Here is a 17,786-nt window from a genome sequence, read left to right as displayed (position 1 = left end):
GCTAGAGGGCGTGCGAACGAGAATGTTCAACATTCATTTTGGCATATCGACAGAAATCGGAAAATTATTTTTTTTTTTCTAAAATGAAACAATATCAGAAATATTCCAAAGTGGGGCAAAATATGCGGCGTCTATGTCTCTTTCCTTCATGTCTAATGTCTTTCTAGCTCCTATAGTTCCTGAGATCTCATTGTTCATGCGGACGGACGGACAGACAGACATGGCCAGATCGATTTTGCTATTGATCCTGATCAATAATATATACATCTTATATGGCCTGAAACGCTTCCTTATGCCTGTTACATACTTTTCATCGAGCCTAATATACCCTTTTACTATACGAGTAACGGGGTATAAAAGGCGCGCAAAGTCGCGTTAGTACATTTTTAAATATGAAACTTGGCCGGGATAAGAAAAATGAGACTATTACATTTACATTTCTTCTCTGTTTGTCACTATTACATAACACAAAAATGTCTAAATCATATTTATTGATGGATTTCATGTTACTAAAATTATTAATATACAAATTACTTTTGTAAAGTTTATTTGCATGGCCTGACCTACGGTCACACTAAGGTCGCAAACAACAATAACAATGGACCGGCGAGAGGATGCTCTGCTACAGGTAATATTATTAAATACCATACATAAATGGAGATACTGGGGGATATACTTTATAATACCGTGTGCGACAGGCCCTCCAAACGAACGCCAGCGAGACAGAGCGCTGGGAAGTCTTCAAGCGCGACAATGAGAGCACCATCCGGAACTTGGACAAGTTCTCCCAGAATCTCAGCGTGGAGGTTATGGTGCCCATTGGACGAAAGGCGCTGATGCCCGGCGAGCTGATCCACACTAACGAGCTTCTGGTGGGCCACTACGAGGGCTACTTCTCCGCCTGCTCCGCCCACAAGGCCAAGGAGATCTGCCAGCACCGCCTGAAGCTGGCCGAGGAGCAGCTGGAAAAGCTGGCCGTCGAGAACGATCTGTGGCAGTAAGTGAATTAGTATACAGAAGTAGGCAAATGTAATGGTCACGCTCGTCCAACAGAAAGAAACTTAACACTCCATTTGTGGAGGGAGCGGTCCCCAGTGGCGATCAAGTAGAAATTGTGGAGGATTTCAACGAGGAGTCTCACAACAAGTGGTTGGCGGAGCACAGAAAGCGAGTGCGTCAGCAAAAGCAGAAGGAGCGCCTCGAACGAGGGGTGGAACCTTCAGAAAAAGCTAATGAAGTGCTGAGAAAGCTAGAAGAGCGTGAAATGATGGAGGAACTAGGTCTAGATCCCGATAATATGGACGAAGGGCAGCTGCACGAAATGCTGAGTCAAGAACCTCAGAAATCTACCAACGACAGTAGTCCTAAGTCCCTTACACAGAATGAGGAGGAGGAGCTCTGGAAGAAGCTGGAAGCCGAGGAGCAGAACGAATCCGCAGAGATAAGCTCAGAAGCAGAAGAAAGCCTGAAAACAACTGATAAACTAGTGCGTCAGCTCATGTCCGGAGAAACAGAAACTCCGTCTTCCAAAAAACGTATTGCAGGCGTCAGTAAGACTGTGGAAATACAGGAATCCATATCAGAAGATGATGATGATGACGGTGACCAGGAGGAAGAGGTGCGAACCATACGAGAGCAGATGTGCCTGCTGCCAAACGAAGAGCGTGAGGCCTTTCTCAGAGCTCAACTGCAAGTTCTTAAAGCGAAAATGAGGAAGATACAAAAGGTCAACTTTATTAGCGATGAGCTAATTCACTTGATGAATGTGGTGGTCATGCTTGAGGACGACCTACAGGACATGATATTTGAGCAGGAACTGGAGGCCAGCGAGGATGAGGAGCTCGTTGAAGACAATCGTCTTCAAGAGAAGCCAATTGAAGAACTTTTTACTGTACCTGAAGCCAGCACAAATAAACGGCGCATTTCGTTTGCCCGTGACGATGAAAAACTGGAATTCAGAAGGGAGGATTCTGTTTCCGAAATGTTGCCCAATGCGAAAAAGAACTCGAGGGACATCGTCAAGCTAAATGCGTCTGTTAAGCCTGCTGGAAATCCACAACCTGTATCCATTAAAGCAGAACGTCACACAAACTTGGGTATTTTGCAAAAAGTAGAGCGGAACATTGAGTTTGTCAAGGAAAACCAGAGTGTCCAGGATTTCGATTTGCTTAATCGAATTATGGAGGAGTCTACGGGACTCATTCACACTTTACACATAGGTTTTACACATTCCGGTGCCATACCTTCGCCCAAAAATGATCATAGCGATGCCATTCCCGGAAACCCCTCTGATTTCTATGAGAAATATGAGAGGGACCGGGCGCGGCTCAATGATTCTTTTCCTATCTATGTGAACGGTTTTGAGGGCGAGGAGCAAGTTAAAGTGCCCATAATGAGCGAAGCTGCGCGCGGATCAGCCTATGAGGATCCTAGAAGTCAGGTAAGGGCATATCATTTCGTGCAGAACTTAAGCTAACGTCCTAGCCTTGCAGTTCTCCAAGCCAAGTTCTTCTGCGGGTGACTCTACTGAACTTGAGTCAACCACCAAGTCAATCCTACGAAATAAATCTGCTGTGGATCTGGAGCCACATAATGTCAACCAGCAGCCAAAGAAGGGACGGAAGGGAAGGAAACAGAAGAAAAAGGAGCGCACCCTGGACGACGACCTGCGCGACATGAGTGCCTACCAAAAGGTCATGCATGATCTCGTCGAGAAGGAGCCGACTGCTGCGGAGCCTCTGCCTCCGGGCAAGTTCATCGACTCGCATGCGCCCAAGAAGCGGGTTAGCCGCTTCAAGGAGCAGCGGGCTCTTAACAAAACGTAGCGAAGAGTAAAACTTCAGCTAGATATTACTAGTATATTTGTTTAAGTTTAATGTGAATTTGTATTACAAACACAACGCAAACAATAAACAACTACTGGTGTGGTTTACATTCGATTTAAAATTAAACACTAGGTACTAGTCCGCTGAAACGGAATTTATTTTTAAAACATTTACATTTACATTAGGCTTCAATTTACATTAGATCGATCAGATTGAGAGTTTTTGATTCAAAAATGTACTGCGATTGAAGGACCTGGCTGCCCGCACATGTGCGATATCTTACAGGCTATTTTAAAGTACATATTAACAGCTAATACATACAGTACGAACCCTAAGTATAAGTGTAGCTGGATGCTCTACTCAAGGACACAGCCCATCGAGTTCATTCTCATTGAGTTCATGCATGGTCTACAGAGAAACTATTATGTCGTGAGTGCCTGGACAGCAGGACCTCCAATGCGGGGTCTCATGGCCCTGTCTGCTGTTCGCAGATGGTACAGAATTTCTAGATGTCAAAGTCTTCCAGGCCGAGAAACTCCCTTTCGAGAGCGGCGCCCATCATGTTCCACTCGCCGTCGTCCTCGTCCTCCGGGTCCTTCTCACTGTTAGAGTCGGAGCCAAGCTCCAGGTCGGAAGGCAGGTCTTCTCCTGAAACATTGATTAAATAATTAGGTGTTAAAACACTTCAACACTTCATGAGCGGACGGGCTACCTCGTCGAAACTTGGCGCTGGGCATCTCATCGTCATCATCCTCCTTCTCGTTATTGTCATCGGCCTCCTCGTTTGAGCTAATGTCCACCTCCACAAGGCTCGGCGCTCCGATCATTATATCCTCGCTTCGCGTGAAAAAGTCATGAGCTCTATTGGAATTATCATCTTCCCGCTTTCTCTTCAACAGCTTCTTGTCCATTGGTGGATTTTCTTGAATTAAAAAATCCGATTAAGATAAGTTGAGTTATGGAGTTTAGAACTTCAGCCATAGGACATTTCTTAATTTTTTGAATTTGCACATCATAACATCAAAAAAATTACAAAAATTTTTTTAAAAAATGAAATTCTAAATTTAAATGCAGATTTTTAGAGAGTTGCTCCAGAAACATTTAGAGGTATGCCACTTCAAAATCCGATTAAGATAAGTTGAGTTTTGGAGTTTAGAACTTCAGCCTTGGGGCATTTCTTCATATTTTTGAATTTCTACATCATACATCAGAAAAATTACAAAAAAATTTCAAAAAAAGAAATTTTTAAATTTGAATGCAGTTTTTTAGAGAATTGCGCCAGAAACATTTAGAGGTATGCCACTTCAAAATCCGATTAAGATAAGTTGAGTTATGGAGTTTAGAACTTCAGCCTTGGGGCATTTCTTCATATTTTGAATTTTTACAACATCATACATCAGAAAAATTACAAAAAAATTTCAAAAAAAGAAATTTTTAAATTTGAATGCAGTTTTTTAGAGAATTGCGCCAGAAACATTTAGAGGTATGCCACTTCAAAATCCGATTAAGATAAGTTGAGTTTTGGAGTTTAGAACTTCAGCCTTGGGGCATTTCTTCATATTTTTGAATTTCTACAACATCATACATCAGAAAAATTACAAAAAAATTTCAAAAAAAGAAATTTTTAAATTTGAATGCAGTTTTTTAGAGAATTGCGCCAGAAACATTTAGAGGTATGCCACTTCAAAATCCGATTAAGATAAGTTGAGTTTTGGAGTTTAGAACTTCAGCCTTGGGGCATTTCTTCATATTTTTGAATTTCTACAACATCATACATCAGAAAAATTACAACAAAATTTCAAAAAAAGAAATTTTTAAATTTGAATGCAGTTTTTTAGAGAATTGCGCCAGAAACATTTAGAGGTATGCCACTTCAAAATCCGATTAAGATAAGTTGAGTTATGGAGTATAGAACTTCAGCCTTGGGGCATTTCTTCATATTTTGAATTTCTACAACATCATACATCAGAAAAATTACAAAAAAATTTCAAAAAAAGAAATTTTTAAATTTGAATGCAGTTTTTTAGAGAATTGCGCCAGAAACATTTAGAGGTATGCCACTTCAAAATCCGATTAAGATAAGTTGAGTTTTGGAGTTAAGAACTTCAGCCTTGGGGCATTTCTTCATATTTTTGAATTTCTACAACATTCATACATCAGAAAAATTACAAAAAAATTTCAAAAAAATAAATTTTTAAATTTGAATGCAGTTTTTTAGAGAATTGCGCCAGAAACATTTAGAGGTATGCCACTTCAAAATCCGATTAAGATAAGTTGAGTTTTGGAGTTTAGAACTTCAGCCTTGGGGCATTTCTTCATATTTTGAATTTCTACAACATCATACATCAGAAAAATTACAAAAAAATTTCAAAAAAAGAAATTTTTAAATTTGAATGCAGTTTTTTAGAGAATTGCGCCAGAAACATTTAGAGGTGTGCCACTTCAAAATCCGATTAAGATAAGTTGAGTTATGGAGTTTAGAACTTCAGCCTTGGGGCATTTCTTCATATTTTTGAATTTCTACAACATCATACATCAGAAAAATTACAAAAAAATTTCAAAAAAAGAAATTTTTAAATTTGAATGCAGTTTTTTAGAGAATTGCGCCAGAAACATTTAGAGGTGTGCCACTTCAAAATCCGATTAAGATAAGTTGAGTTATGGAGTTTAGAACTTCAGCCTTGGGGCATTTCTTCATATTTTTGAATTTCTACATCATACATCAGAAAAATTACAAAAAAATTTCAAAAAAAGAAATTTTTAAATTTGAATGCAGTTTTTTAGAGAATTGCGCCAGAAACATTTAGAGGTATGCCACTTCAAAATCCGATTAAGATAAGTTGAGTTATGGACTTTAGAACTTCAGCCTTGGGGCATTTCTTCATATTTTTGAATTTCTACAACATCATACATCAGAAAAATTACAAAAAAATTTCAAAAAAAGAAATTTTTAAATTTGAATGCAGTTTTTTAGAGAATTGCGCCAGAAACATTTAGAGGTATGCCACTTCAAAATCCGATTAAGATAAGTTGAGTTTTGGAGTTTAGAACTTCAGCCTTGGGGCATTTCTTCATATTTTTGAATTTCTACAACATCATACATCAGAAAAATTACAAAAAAATTTCAAAAAAAGAAATTTTTAAATTTGAATGCAGTTTTTTTAGAGAATTGGGCCACAAACATTTAGAGGTATGCCACTTCAAAATCCGATTAAGATAAGTTGAGTTATGGAGTTTAGAACTTCAGCCTTGGGGCATTTCTTCATATTTTTGAATTTCTACAACATCATACATCAGAAAAATTACAAAAAAATTTCAAAAAAATAAATTTTTAAATTTGAATGCAGTTTTTTAGAGAATTGCGCCAGAAACACTTAGAGGTATGCCACTTCAAAATCCGATTAAGATAAGTTGAGTTATGGAGTTTAGAACTTCAGCCTTGGGGCATTTCTTCATATTTTTGAATTTCTACAACATCATACATCAGAAAAATTACAAAAAAATTTCAAAAAAAGAAATTTTTAAATTTGAATGCAGTTTTTTAGAGAATTGCGCCAGAAACATTTAGAGGTATGCCACTTCAAAATCCGATTAAGATAAGTTGAGTTTTGGAGTTTAGAACTTCAGCCTTGGGGCATTTCTTCATATTTTTGAATTTCTACAACATCATACATCAGAAAAATTACAAAAAAATTTCAAAAAAAGAAATTTTTAAATTTGAATGCAGTTTTTTAGAGAATTGCGCCAGAAACATTTAGAGGTATGCCACTTCAAAATCCGATTAAGATAAGTTGAGTTTTGGAGTTTAGAACTTCAGCCTTGGGGCATTTCTTCATATTTTTGAATTTCACAACATCATACATCAGAAAAATTACAAAAAAATTTCAAAAAAATAAATTTTTAAATTTGAATGCAGTTTTTTAGAGAATTGCGCCAGAAACATTTAGAGGTATGCCACTTCAAAATCCGATTAAGATAAGTTGAGTTATGGAGTTTAGAACTTCAGCCTTGGGGCATTTCTTCATATTTTTGAATTTCTACATCATACATCAGAAAAATTACAAAAAAATTTCAAAAAAAGAAATTTTTAAATTTGAATGCAGTTTTTTAGAGAATTGCGCCAGAAACATTTAGAGGTATGCCACTTCAAAATCCGATTAAGATAAGTTGAGTTATGGACTTTAGAACTTCAGCCTTGGGGCATTTCTTCATATTTTGAATTTCTACAACATCATACATCAGAAAAATTACAAAAAAATTTCAAAAAAAGAAATTTTTAAATTTGAATGCAGTTTTTTAGAGAATTGCGCCAGAAACATTTAGAGGTATGCCACTTCAAAATCCGATTAAGATAAGTTGAGTTATGGAGTTTAGAACTTCAGCCTTGGGGCATTTCTTCATATTTTTGAATTTCTACAACATCATACATCAGAAAAATTACAAAAAAATTTCAAAAAAAGAAATTTTTAAATTTGAATGCAGTTTTTTAGAGAATTGCGCCAGAAACATTTAGAGGTATGCCACTTCAAAATCCGATTAAGATAAGTTGAGTTTTGGAGTTTAGAACTTCAGCCTTGGGGCATTTCTTCATATTTTTGAATTTCACAACATCATACATCAGAAAAATTACAAAAAAATTTCAAAAAAATAAATTTTTAAATTTGAATGCAGTTTTTTAGAGAATTGCGCCAGAAACATTTAGAGGTATGCCACTTCAAAATCCGATTAAGATAAGTTGAGTTATGGAGTTTAGAACTTCAGCCTTGGGGCATTTCTTCATATTTTTGAATTTCTACATCATACATCAGAAAAATTACAAAAAAATTTCAAAAAAAGAAATTTTTAAATTTGAATGCAGTTTTTTAGAGAATTGCGCCAGAAACATTTAGAGGTATGCCACTTCAAAATCCGATTAAGATAAGTTGAGTTATGGACTTTAGAACTTCAGCCTTGGGGCATTTCTTCATATTTTGAATTTCTACAACATCATACATCAGAAAAATTACAAAAAAATTTCAAAAAAAGAAATTTTTAAATTTGAATGCAGTTTTTTAGAGAATTGCGCCAGAAACATTTAGAGGTATGCCACTTCAAAATCCGATTAAGATAAGTTGAGTTATGGAGTTTAGAACTTCAGCCTTGGGGCATTTCTTCATATTTTTGAATTTCTACAACATCATACATCAGAAAAATTACAAAAAAAATTCAAAAAAATAAATTTTTAAATTTGAATGCAGTTTTTTAGTGAATTGCGCCAGAAACATTTAGAGGTATGCCACTTCAAAATCCGATTAAGATAAGTTGAGTTATGGAGTTTAGAACTTCAGCCTTGGGGCATTTCTTCATATTTTTGAATTTCTACAACATCATACATCAGAAAAATTACAAAAAAAATTCAAAAAAATAAATTTTTAAATTTGAATGCAGTTTTTTAGTGAATTGCGCCAGAAACATTTAGAGGTATGCCACTTCAAAATCCGATTAAGATAAGTTGAGTTATGGAGTTTAGAACTTCAGCCTTGGCACATTTTTGAATTTCCACATCATAACATCAGAAAAATTACAAAAAAAAATTAGAAAAAATAAATATGGTCGGAAACACTTCCTTCTGCCTGTTACATACTTTTCAACGAATCTAGTATACCCTTTTACTCTACGAGTAACGGGTATAAAGACTTACCAAAATTTACAGGACCCTCGTCGCTGGACGAGTCTGACTCGAAGAATGTTTCGTAGTCCTTATTCATAGACTCAATATCTGCGTTTGTGAAGACCAGCAGCGGATTTAGTGTTTCGCGGAAGTTTCCGCTCTGTTCCTCCTGCTGCTTGCTGCTTGATGGTGAGATCTCCGAACGCTCGCTGTAGTTGACCACGTGTTCGGGACTATGGCAATGGGCGGGTGGCTGACGACCCTTGTTTCGCACCTTGCGGTCCAGTGGAAAAAGCTTCTCCTCCACATGCTCCCAGCGCTCGGCGCAGGTCCACAACCAATTCGCATTGACCACTTTGATGGCAGGCTCTTTTTTGGCAGCATTAACCTTGTAGGTGCCTGCGTTGACCGCCACTAGATGCGTTATCTCCTTGCCTATATTGGGCTTCACTTCGGCGCCCAGGCTCTTGGCTATGAAATACGCCCGCGACTGCTCCAGCTTCATTTGCGTGGGCACCAGGCCGGAGAACACCAGGTTCTTGCCGCGCAGGACTTCGCACCGAATCTTCGGAACGATGACCTTCAGATCCGGTATTTCCGTGGTCTCGTCGTAAATCGAGTAGAATCGCTTGTGAATGTTACGAAGTATAACCTCCAGATACAGCAGGTAATCGTCGGGGTCCTCTATCTCTATCTGCTTTTGCCCCTCGAGCGGTACTCGTAAGCTGGGCGCCTTAGACGTGGTGGCCACATCCGCATCAGCAGACGGGACGTTTTCCTCCGGTGAAGTAGTGGATGAGGCCACAACTTCGTTCTTTTCTGCCGTGGCGGGGTTCACCTCGGCTTTTGTGCTCTCCTTGGAATTATCATCAATAACAACAACGTCTTCGCCATCGCTGGCTGATTTTTCAGCATCTGGTGAACCAGATGAACTATCGTCTATGACCACAATTTCCTCTGCATTAGTCTTGCCATTTAATTTGTCTCTCGGCTCTTTGGGTGCTTCCGTAGTGCTTGAGGCATTGGAAATCTCAAGATCCTTGGGTTCGCCCTCTAGCTCAAACACGTCTACCGACTCCTCGTTTACATCGTCATCTTTGCTTGTGCTTGTGACGGTGTTGTCACCCTTATCGGTGTCTTCTGGTTTGACTTCGCTTCTGGACTCCGTCTTATCTTTGTCCTCATGCTTCTCGGTAATCTCTGCAACAAATGGAGATTTCATTAGAAACATTATTAGAAAGACAGCTTGCTGGAACACCCACCTTTGAAGTCAACGCCTTCGCCATCCAGTTCATGCTTGGACAAGCCCGGTGGGGCATTAATGTCACCAGTGTGTTGAAAGAAGTGGTAAGGCTTAACCTGAATCAAATTGGAAGCCATGTTCCATACATCCTCGCGATCGTCTATGATGCATACCATGGAATCGCCATTTGGAAACAGAGCCCTGTAATTTAAAATTTATAATTCATAGTTAAAAACGGTATAATTGCTGCGATAGATCTGGTGATTTTCACTTTTCGATTAGTAATATTAACGTTATGAAAATCCGAAGTGAAAATCAATACAGCTTTCAGAGTTAGGAACGCACTTCAAATTGTCTGTCTTGCTGGTGGCGTTGAAGCACTCATCTCTGGACAGAATCCTGTGCGAGAAGAACTTGCCCTCCGGGTCCAGCAGCTGGGCAATCATGTGCGCGTAGTTGCGCGCACCGAAAGTGCAGATGTGCAGCTCGTACAGCTGGGACATGCGCTCCAGAAATTCGGCGGTGCCGGGGCGCAGGCGCGTGTGGTACCACGGGGAATGCGGGCCGTACAGCTGGAAGTGGTAGATGCCCTTGATGTTGTCCGGCACAGTGTCGTTGGTGGTGTGGATCACTGTCTGATCGAGATCGACGAGCAGGACCAACTTTCTGTCCGCCAGCAGGCGGCGGGTGTCGTCGTGTCCAAGCTTCTGGGCCAGCTTCTGGGTGACCTTAAGGTCGGGCATGGTGTGCACCATGGGCACCGATGCCTCGGAGGTCTGTCCCTGCGGGTTGAATGTTTAATTATTCGATATTGAGGCGGGTGGCAATTCACTGCACTCACATTCTCGTTTTGACGCAAGTCGGCTCCACAGTCCGCGCACATGTCCTTGATGACCGTGGTGTGTATGCACTCGGACAACTCCAGAATGGCATCCCTAAAGAACAGGCTCGGTTAGTGTGTATACGGCTGCATAATTGCATTCCCCCACGCCCACGCGCCACCCAATTGCCACCCCAAAACTCACCCCTTCGTAAGAAGCTCCCCTTCCTTGCGTAGCCGCTTCTTCACCACTCCGGCGCGCTGGGACTTGTACTTCTGGATGGCGCAATCCCCGCCTGGATTTCCCGGCTTCGCATCCTCGCCCACGGGCTGGTAAAGAAACAGGATTTGGGCCGCCGACACGAACTGTCCCTCGCGAACCCGCCATTTATTGATTACCGCTCTCGCCTCGTTCTCTCCCAGCGCAGCTCTCAAAACAATGATGCCGCCACCGCTGGCGTTGTTGTTGCTGTTGCCGCTGGCGCTGCTGTTGCCTCCGCTTCCTCCGCCTCCATCGTCGCCCTCGGCAGCTCCGGATGCGGCCACGCCCCCTGGCGCGGGGCTGGGCGTCGCGCCCTCCTCGTCCGCTATATTCTGCATCGCTAGGCTTGCGTTTTTATATACAAATGATTTGTTTAAATCCCAGTGCCTTGTTGTGTTTGCAATCTGTGTGAATATTGCGCGGCATTCGCATAAAAGCGCGGACACATTTTGGCCCTGGTCGCAAACAGCTGATTAAGCTCGAAAGGCGGCAAATGCGGAGTTTCGTTTCGATTTGGCTAATTCATTTACTTAGTTAACAGTTGATTGATTGATCGTTCGGTTTACTTTACTGGCTTCTTTCAGTTTTTAGTGAAGTTGCAAGTTATTTCTTCCAAATTCGCAGAAGCACTCCAGCCCTGGGCAAATCAGCTGCCTTGGAACACTTACCAACACTGTTCAAACGGCGGCAAACAATTGCAGCCGTATTTTGTATATTAATCGCTGAAATGAGTGATAAAACCAAGGAAGATCTGAAGCGCAGTGCTCCAGAGGAGGAGGATGAGCCTCAGGAAACAGGAGTGTCATCCGAGAAAGAGGCGGAAGGCGAGGAGGACGCCTGGATCGGTCCCATGCCGTCTGAGCAGAGTGCTCCCGCGCCCGCCAAGAAAAAAAAGGGTAATAACGAAGCCCTTTATTTATTGTGCTCACTAAAACTAATCAATAAATAGTCCTGCCCTATGAGCACATCTACCTGGAAAATCTGCCCAACGCCGAGAGCTACGAGAGGAGCTACATGCACCGCGATGTGATCACCCATTTGGTTTGCACGAAGACGGATTTCGTGGTGACCGCCAGTCTGGATGGACACATAAAGTTCTGGAAGAAGGGTGAGCTGGGCATCGAGTTTGTCAAGCACTTCCGCAGCCACCTAGGTGGGTTCATGACGCAAACAATATGTACTTCCTCAATTAAACAAGCGTTTCTTGTAGTTCCCATCAAATCACTGACCACCAATGACAGTGGCACGCTGCTCTGTTCGGCGGCCACGGATCAGACAGCCAAGGTTTTCGATGTGGTCAACTTCGACATGATCAACATCATCCGATTGGGCTACACGCCGCAGTGCAGTGAGTGGATAAATGGGCCGGGAGATGCGGTACAAGCACTGGCCATGTAAGTACCTATTAGGTTTTCAGAGATTAGGCTTCTGATTGCTCTTCCTGCAGCTCGGATTCAGAGAGCAGCCGCATACACATTTACGATGGGCAAGGAGGCGGAGAAGCCATGCACACCCTGGAGAAACTTCACTCGGCGCCTGTGATGGCGATGTGCTTGAATGTGGCGATGGAGACCGTCATATCTGTTGATCGCAATGGCATTCTAGAATACTGGCAAAACTCCAAGTACGACTACAAGTTTCCACAGCGCCTGGTGAACTTTGACTCCAAACTAGACACAAGTATAATGCGTTGATTAAGCATAGTAAACCTAAACTCAGCTGAAATTTGAACCCTTTAGGCCTCTTTGAGTTTGCCAAACAGAAGACCCAAGTCACGGGCTTAGCTGCCACGCCAGATGGAAAGCGATTTGCCGCCATTTCCTCAGATCGCAAGGTCCGCGTCTTTCAGTTTAACACGGGCAAGTTGATCCGGGTATTCGACGAAGCTCTATCTACATACACCCAAATGCAGCAGACGCAGCACGCCCTGCCCAACATGGAGTTTGGCAGAAGGTAAGATAGAACAAAATAGTTATTATTCAACGATTTAACGTATACGTAAAAATTCCAGAATGGCGGCTGAACGGGATCTGGAGAAGACTGCCCAAAATGCAACCCTTAATATTTTATTTGACAGCACGGGCAACTTTCTACTCTACCCCACGATGCTGGGCATTAAGGTGATCAATGTGGTCACCAATCGCTGCGTCTCTATTCTAGGGAAAACCGACAACATACGCCCTCTCCAGGTGGCAATATTCCAAGGAAGAATTAAGCGACAAAAAGCTGCTATAACAATGGAGCAGGAGGCCAGTGAAAACCCAGCACTCCAGAATATCTTAAACGATCCCACAGCCTTTTGCACTGCCTACAAGTTAGTTCATACCGCTTGTAAATTATGTCCACGGTATATCAGCACGTCCGTTCTACCATTCTTATTAGGAAAAGCCGCTTCTACTTGTATAGCCGCAGACTACCCTCGGATCTGCAGGATGTGGATCGTGATATTTTCAATGAGAAGCCTTCGAAGGAGGACATTATCGCCGTGCCGGAAGCCTCAGGTATTTTAGTTTGACGTACTCCATTTAACTCTCTCAACTAACTACTAACATATTTCTATTGCACGCTATCAATATTTTAAGACGAAGGTTATTCCTATCTGATACTTGAAGAACAATTCATTACAAAATGTTCCATCTATTCTAGTCGTGCAACGTATCTACGAGAACGTGGTGCTCCACACCACGAAAGGCGATATCCACATGAAGCTGTTCTTCAAGGAGGTTCCAAAAACTGTTGAAAACTTTTGTGTTCATGCGAAAAATGGGTATTATACACAATGCAAGATTGTTTAAACTGCCCCATTGAAATCACATATTTTTGTTAGGTACTACAATGGCCACATATTCCATCGCGTGATAAAGGGCTTCATGGTGCAGACTGGCGATCCCACGGGAACGGGCACGGGCGGAAAATCCATTTGGGGTAGCGATTTCAAGGACGAGTTCGTGCCGAGCTTGAAGCACGATCGTCCCTATACGGTTAGCATGGCCAACGCGGGTCCGAACACGAACGGCAGCCAGTTCTTCATTACAGTCCTGCCCACGGTGAGGATTTATTCAGAATAACTCATTTACTCTACTTGATTGACTAACCAATCTCCATTTGCAGCCTTGGCTCGACAACAAGCACACTGTTTTCGGAAGAGTTTACCGCGGCATGGAGGTGGTTCTCAACATTTGCAATTCCAAGGCGAACCCCAAGACGGACAAGCCCTACGACGACATTAAAATTATTTCAATACACTTAAGTAATTGAGCACAGCGCGTTAATAAGTTAATAAAACTCTGAACGATGCTGGTTTTCAAATCTTTGGAAAAGCGCCAATGCCCAAAATAATTTGGTATTTTTTGGGAACTCGGTTTTTTGGTGTTTTCCCAGCGCGGCACACTAAACAGCTGATTTCTTTTTTGCAGTCGGTGTTCCTTTTGCTTCGATAGCGCAATTAATGTAAATTAGGACAGCTGGAACTCTAGTACCATCATTAGAGCCGGAATTAGTTGTCGACCTACTAGTATTAGAGAGTAATTAACCACGCTGTGATTACCGGAAATTAGAAGGTACTGCTTGCGCATTATGCGGGCTCTTGCAATCTAATACGATGCGATTTGTTTATGGCTGAGTAAAAAAACAAAGAACTCGACGTTGACGAGTCATTTCTGCGTATCGGCAATCTAAACTGCCATTTATGTATATTTGCTCCAGATTTGAAAACTAGGATTGTTTACAATTCACATCAAAGGTATTTTGTCTTCAATATGTGAACGCTATTATAATTCCCTAATTTGCAGACATGAGCTAAGTCAAATTAAAAAAATCGCCATGTCTAATATGGATCCAAGTGATGTCCGCAGTACCGCCCAGCTCATCCTGTCCAACGCTCGGCCGGGAAACAGCGCCTACAACATGCAGTATGATATGTGTGAGTAAAAATGGTTAAGTGATATACCCGGTCCAAGTCACGAAGATCTCCCTCCGACTTCAGCACGGGCACATTCCATTAACCTGATTACGGAGGACTTCCTGGCTGGTTATATGCAGGATGGCAGGATGTCCGTGGTTCGGAGGTTTTTCTGCCTCTTCGTCACATTCGACTTGGTCTTCGTTTCGTTGCTGTGGCTCATTTGCATTGTGGTAGGGGATGGAGGTATTCAAATGAGATTACGTACGGTTCATCATGCATTTCCTTTCCCAGATCAATGGAGACAACATATTCACTGCCTTCCACAAACAAATCGTGGAGTACACCATCTACAAATCGCTCTTTGATGTTGTGGCCGTCGCTATCTGTCGATTTGTGGTGCTCATATTTTTCTACGCCATATTGTACATGAATCACTGGTCCATCATAGCGGTATGGTTTTCTTTCCAATCTCCACGAGATTCCAAAGAATTAACTCGAATATCTAATTACTTCTGCAGCTCTCTACAAGTGGGTCTTGCTTGTTCCTCATCTCCAAGGTGTTTGTGTTCGATGTAAGATTAATAATACAGCCATCTTATACACTTCTAGATAATTTCATATTCATCTTTCAGTGGCTGGATTCAAAGCAGCAAGTATTTGAGGTAATCCTCATAATAACCTCGTTTATACTGGCTTGGGGAGAAGCCTGGTTCCTGGACTGTAGGGTGATTCCTCAAGAGCGACATGCCCAACACTATTTTCGCAGTAAGTTAAGCAGACAGCTCCCGGTCTCAAATTGCAAATTTATTGGGTTTCTCATTTAAGCTATGACTTCAAATGATCGCACGCCCATGGATCAGCCTGCCATTTTGATTGAGCAAGAACGGCCTCCGCAAAGTGTAACTGATTTTTATTCACCCATGGACACGGCTCATCATTCCGACGAGGAGGACGAATTGGTATGCTATTCATGAATGCGCATTTTTAAGTCGGTTCAGAATCTAGTGGCAATATAAAATGCAGAACGATTGTTTTTCTCACCATATCTCCAAAGAGTCCGCTCAAATGACATCGGTAGTTCTGCGAGATTTCCCCGCCTTACTTATATTTCTTATTCGTTTGCCTTTCAGGATGATGAGTACACCCAAATGGGATTGGACTGCCTGCGAAAGGCCTACGAGATCATCGAGTCTAGTGACTGGAAGGTGGAAAAAGTCACCCAAAAAGGCGACACCATCCATAGCACTCAGCGCGACAAGATCGGAAAGATTTACAAGTTGACGGTAAGGAAGAGCAATAGTCGGGTAATATTTGATCTAATATGTAAACTTCACAGGCGCGCATCAAGTATCCCGCAAAGGCTCTTATGGAAGACCTGTTCTATCGCATTGAAGACTGTCCCAAGTGGAATCCTGCTCTTTTGGAGTCCAAAATAGTGCGCGTGAGTGGGCACCCTGCGTAATGATTATAAACCCCTGATAATATTGACCGTTTATTACAGAAAATCAACTCCTATACCGATATTACCTATCAGGTATCTGTGGGCGGGGGAGGTGGCATGGTGAAGAGCCGTGACTTCGTGAACTTGCGGTCTTGTAGGCTCTTTTATAATGGTCGAATCTGCGATGACGATGAGACGGCTCAGCTCAGCAGCGACGATGGCAACAGCAGTCTAAATCGCTCTTGCGAGGGTAGTGTTAGTACCATTTCCGATGGTGACTCAAACACTCCACTGTTGCCGAGTAGCGTGTCTAGCTGCAAGGCAACGTTTCCCAGTTCGTCCAAGGGAGCCGCTATGCCTTTCAACACTCTGGGCAACAGCTTGGGCGCCAAGAGCTTAGGACCCATCGTGAACTTTGACGAGGAGCCACCGCCGCTGGATCAGGACGAGTTCGAGGACGCTAAGGACAAGCTCGACTGCGAAGCGAATAACATGACAAAACCAAAAATACCTAGTGTGGGCAAAACCAAGGACAAGGTTTGGGTCACTTCGGCGATTAGTGTGCAATATGCTGCCGTTCCACCATCTCCGAAATACACAAGGTTTGCTGGGGAATATACAATTAGATGAAAGTACGCAATTACAGCTGACTCTTCAATTTTCAGAGGGCAGAACATTGTCAGTGGGTTTGCGTTTCGAGAAATCATTGGCAAGTCCGACAGCTGCATTGTGGAGTGGGTGCTTTGCCTAGACCTAAAAGGCTATATTCCTCGCTATGTCCTGGATGCAGTAAGTGCTGTTCAAACCCTGCTTGTTCCTTGATTATTTCATATTTGATCCGGTGGTGACTTTCAGGCCCTCACCTCCTCCATGACCGAGTACATTAGCAATCTGCGCAAGCACGTCAACGAACTGAGGCAGAGGGGACGAGGCCGAGCCCCAAGGACCCACTAGGAAATCAGTAAAGCGTATTTAATTTAAAATCCCATTGTATCTCAAGCGAGTGCTGTCCGCAGCCAGGTATCAAATAGCAAATTTCTTTAATTTTGAAGCAGGAGAGCGATTTCAGTGCTGTAAGTTTATTGAGTATTGTATGTATATGTATGGCATAAGTTCTATGTACCTATATGCACGGCTTACATTATAAATTTTATACATGACTTTTTTAACGTCCGGCATTTTCACATTCAGTCGCACGAGCAGGCACAGCATCTGCCCACCTGTCGCTGGTGTGTTAGTCGTAGGCTCGAGATCAGCTCTTGGAGGCGGAGTCGTAGGGCGTGGTCCTATTTGCTGTCGTTCTGGGGAAACCACATAGGACACGCCTCCATGGCCACCTCGCAAACGGCGCTCATCTTGGCGCTGTCGTAGTCTGGAAGGGAATGCGGATGTTTCGAATTCGGAATCCATACCGGGATACGGATTTCTGGCTTACCTAGGCTGTTGCGTTTGCCGAAGATGCTGCCGTTGAAGGGAGGCTTCCTGTAGGCTGCCTCACTGGAGCCCAAAAGTATGGCTGTGACCAGGATCGTGACCAGGAGCAGAGTGAGCGCGAATCGCAGAGCCATCTTGCAGTTTTCGGTGAGCGTTGTGGGCAGTGAGCGAAGGATGGTCTGAGCACTGGTAGAAGCCGGATGATTC

The 17,786-nt window shown here is 42.4% G+C and overlaps 5 protein-coding genes across 7 annotated transcripts; 3 read left to right on the top strand and 2 right to left on the bottom strand.

Annotated features, from left to right (window-relative positions):
- Positions 1-534: 534 nt before the first annotated feature.
- Positions 535-2,951, top strand: LOC6548260 (unconventional prefoldin RPB5 interactor-like protein). The gene is made up of 4 exons (XM_001976589.3): positions 535-628; positions 699-997; positions 1,054-2,440; positions 2,493-2,951. Exons 1-4 carry the CDS (start codon positions 599-601, stop codon positions 2,823-2,825), a joined length of 2,049 nt encoding a protein of 682 aa, XP_001976625.2. The 5' UTR covers positions 535-598; the 3' UTR covers positions 2,826-2,951.
- LOC6548639 (RNA polymerase II subunit A C-terminal domain phosphatase) lies at positions 2,858-11,429 on the bottom strand. Its single transcript, XM_001976591.3, has 7 exons — positions 10,744-11,429; positions 10,560-10,653; positions 10,064-10,500; positions 9,738-9,919; positions 8,506-9,675; positions 3,538-3,747; positions 2,858-3,473 (listed from the first exon to the last, which is right to left on the bottom strand). The coding sequence occupies exons 1-7, from the start codon at positions 11,136-11,138 to the stop codon at positions 3,331-3,333; spliced, it is 2,631 nt and encodes an 876-aa protein (XP_001976627.1). The 5' UTR covers positions 11,139-11,429; the 3' UTR covers positions 2,858-3,330.
- Positions 11,391-14,128, top strand: LOC6548640 (peptidylprolyl isomerase domain and WD repeat-containing protein 1). Of its 2 annotated transcripts, XM_015157210.2 has the most exons (11): positions 11,469-11,696; positions 11,750-11,953; positions 12,011-12,194; positions 12,248-12,480; positions 12,540-12,753; positions 12,812-13,114; positions 13,183-13,301; positions 13,383-13,388; positions 13,447-13,567; positions 13,628-13,847; positions 13,912-14,128. In XM_015157210.2, the coding sequence occupies exons 1-11, from the start codon at positions 11,528-11,530 to the stop codon at positions 14,056-14,058; spliced, it is 1,920 nt and encodes a 639-aa protein (XP_015012696.1). In that variant the 5' UTR covers positions 11,469-11,527; the 3' UTR covers positions 14,059-14,128. The 2 variants fall into 2 exon arrangements, with proteins under 2 accessions (XP_001976628.1, XP_015012696.1); XM_001976592.3 differs by lacking the exon at positions 13,383-13,388 and having other exon boundaries at positions 11,391-11,696.
- Positions 14,129-14,174: 46 nt separating this feature from the next.
- On the top strand, positions 14,175-17,305 carry LOC6548641 (steroidogenic acute regulatory protein-like). 2 transcript variants are annotated; one of them, XM_001976593.3, is made up of 12 exons: positions 14,175-14,542; positions 14,592-14,722; positions 14,786-14,934; positions 14,996-15,154; positions 15,223-15,276; positions 15,337-15,469; positions 15,530-15,663; positions 15,835-15,987; positions 16,041-16,145; positions 16,206-16,747; positions 16,811-16,934; positions 17,001-17,305. In XM_001976593.3, exons 2-12 carry the CDS (start codon positions 14,623-14,625, stop codon positions 17,097-17,099), a joined length of 1,752 nt encoding a protein of 583 aa, XP_001976629.1. In that variant the 5' UTR covers positions 14,175-14,542; positions 14,592-14,622; the 3' UTR covers positions 17,100-17,305. The 2 variants fall into 2 exon arrangements, with proteins under 2 accessions (XP_001976629.1, XP_026836525.1); XM_026980724.1 differs by lacking the exons at positions 14,175-14,542; positions 14,592-14,722; positions 14,786-14,934; ... (2 more) ...; positions 15,337-15,469; positions 15,530-15,663 and adding an exon at positions 15,766-15,778.
- Positions 17,209-17,786, bottom strand: LOC6548642 (neuropeptide SIFamide). Its single transcript, XM_001976594.3, has 2 exons — positions 17,581-17,786; positions 17,209-17,517 (listed from the first exon to the last, which is right to left on the bottom strand). The coding sequence occupies exons 1-2, from the start codon at positions 17,711-17,713 to the stop codon at positions 17,432-17,434; spliced, it is 219 nt and encodes a 72-aa protein (XP_001976630.1). The 5' UTR covers positions 17,714-17,786; the 3' UTR covers positions 17,209-17,431.

Source organism: Drosophila erecta, unplaced genomic scaffold (genome assembly GCF_003286155.1).
Source record: "Drosophila erecta strain 14021-0224.00,06,07 unplaced genomic scaffold, DereRS2 tig00000092-arrow-pilon, whole genome shotgun sequence".
In the NCBI taxonomy this organism is placed as follows: Eukaryota; Metazoa; Arthropoda; class Insecta; order Diptera; family Drosophilidae; genus Drosophila; species Drosophila erecta.
The sequence above is the reverse complement of the archived record's forward strand: the minus strand, read 5'-3'. Positions and strand labels throughout refer to the sequence as shown.

Coding starts and splice junctions, on each gene's coding strand:
- LOC6548260 (XM_001976589.3), top strand. CDS start 599: ATGGACCGGCGAGAGGATGCTCTGCTACAG. Junction 629..698: donor GAGAGGATGCTCTGCTACAG/GTAATATTATTA, acceptor CGTGTGCGACAG/GCCCTCCAAACGAACGCCAG. Junction 998..1,053: donor GTCGAGAACGATCTGTGGCA/GTAAGTGAATTA, acceptor CTCGTCCAACAG/AAAGAAACTTAACACTCCAT.
- LOC6548639 (XM_001976591.3), bottom strand. CDS start 11,138: ATGCAGAATATAGCGGACGAGGAGGGCGCGACGCCCAGCCCCGCGCCA. Junction 10,501..10,559: donor ACTTGCGTCAAAACGAGAAT/GTGAGTGCAGTG, acceptor TTCAACCCGCAG/GGACAGACCTCCGAGGCATC. Junction 9,676..9,737: donor CGAAGGCGTTGACTTCAAAG/GTGGGTGTTCCA, acceptor CATTTGTTGCAG/AGATTACCGAGAAGCATGAG.
- LOC6548640 (XM_015157210.2), top strand. CDS start 11,528: ATGAGTGATAAAACCAAGGAAGATCTGAAGCGCAGTGCTCCAGAGGAG. Junction 12,754..12,811: donor AACATGGAGTTTGGCAGAAG/GTAAGATAGAAC, acceptor TAAAAATTCCAG/AATGGCGGCTGAACGGGATC. Junction 13,568..13,627: donor TGTGTTCATGCGAAAAATGG/GTATTATACACA, acceptor TATTTTTGTTAG/GTACTACAATGGCCACATAT.
- LOC6548641 (XM_001976593.3), top strand. CDS start 14,623: ATGTCTAATATGGATCCAAGTGATGTCCGCAGTACCGCCCAGCTCATC. Junction 14,935..14,995: donor TGTGGCTCATTTGCATTGTG/GTAGGGGATGGA, acceptor TTCCTTTCCCAG/ATCAATGGAGACAACATATT. Junction 15,988..16,040: donor GAAAGATTTACAAGTTGACG/GTAAGGAAGAGC, acceptor TAAACTTCACAG/GCGCGCATCAAGTATCCCGC.
- LOC6548642 (XM_001976594.3), bottom strand. CDS start 17,713: ATGGCTCTGCGATTCGCGCTCACTCTGCTCCTGGTCACGATCCTGGTC. Junction 17,518..17,580: donor CGGCAAACGCAACAGCCTAG/GTAAGCCAGAAA, acceptor ATTCCCTTCCAG/ACTACGACAGCGCCAAGATG.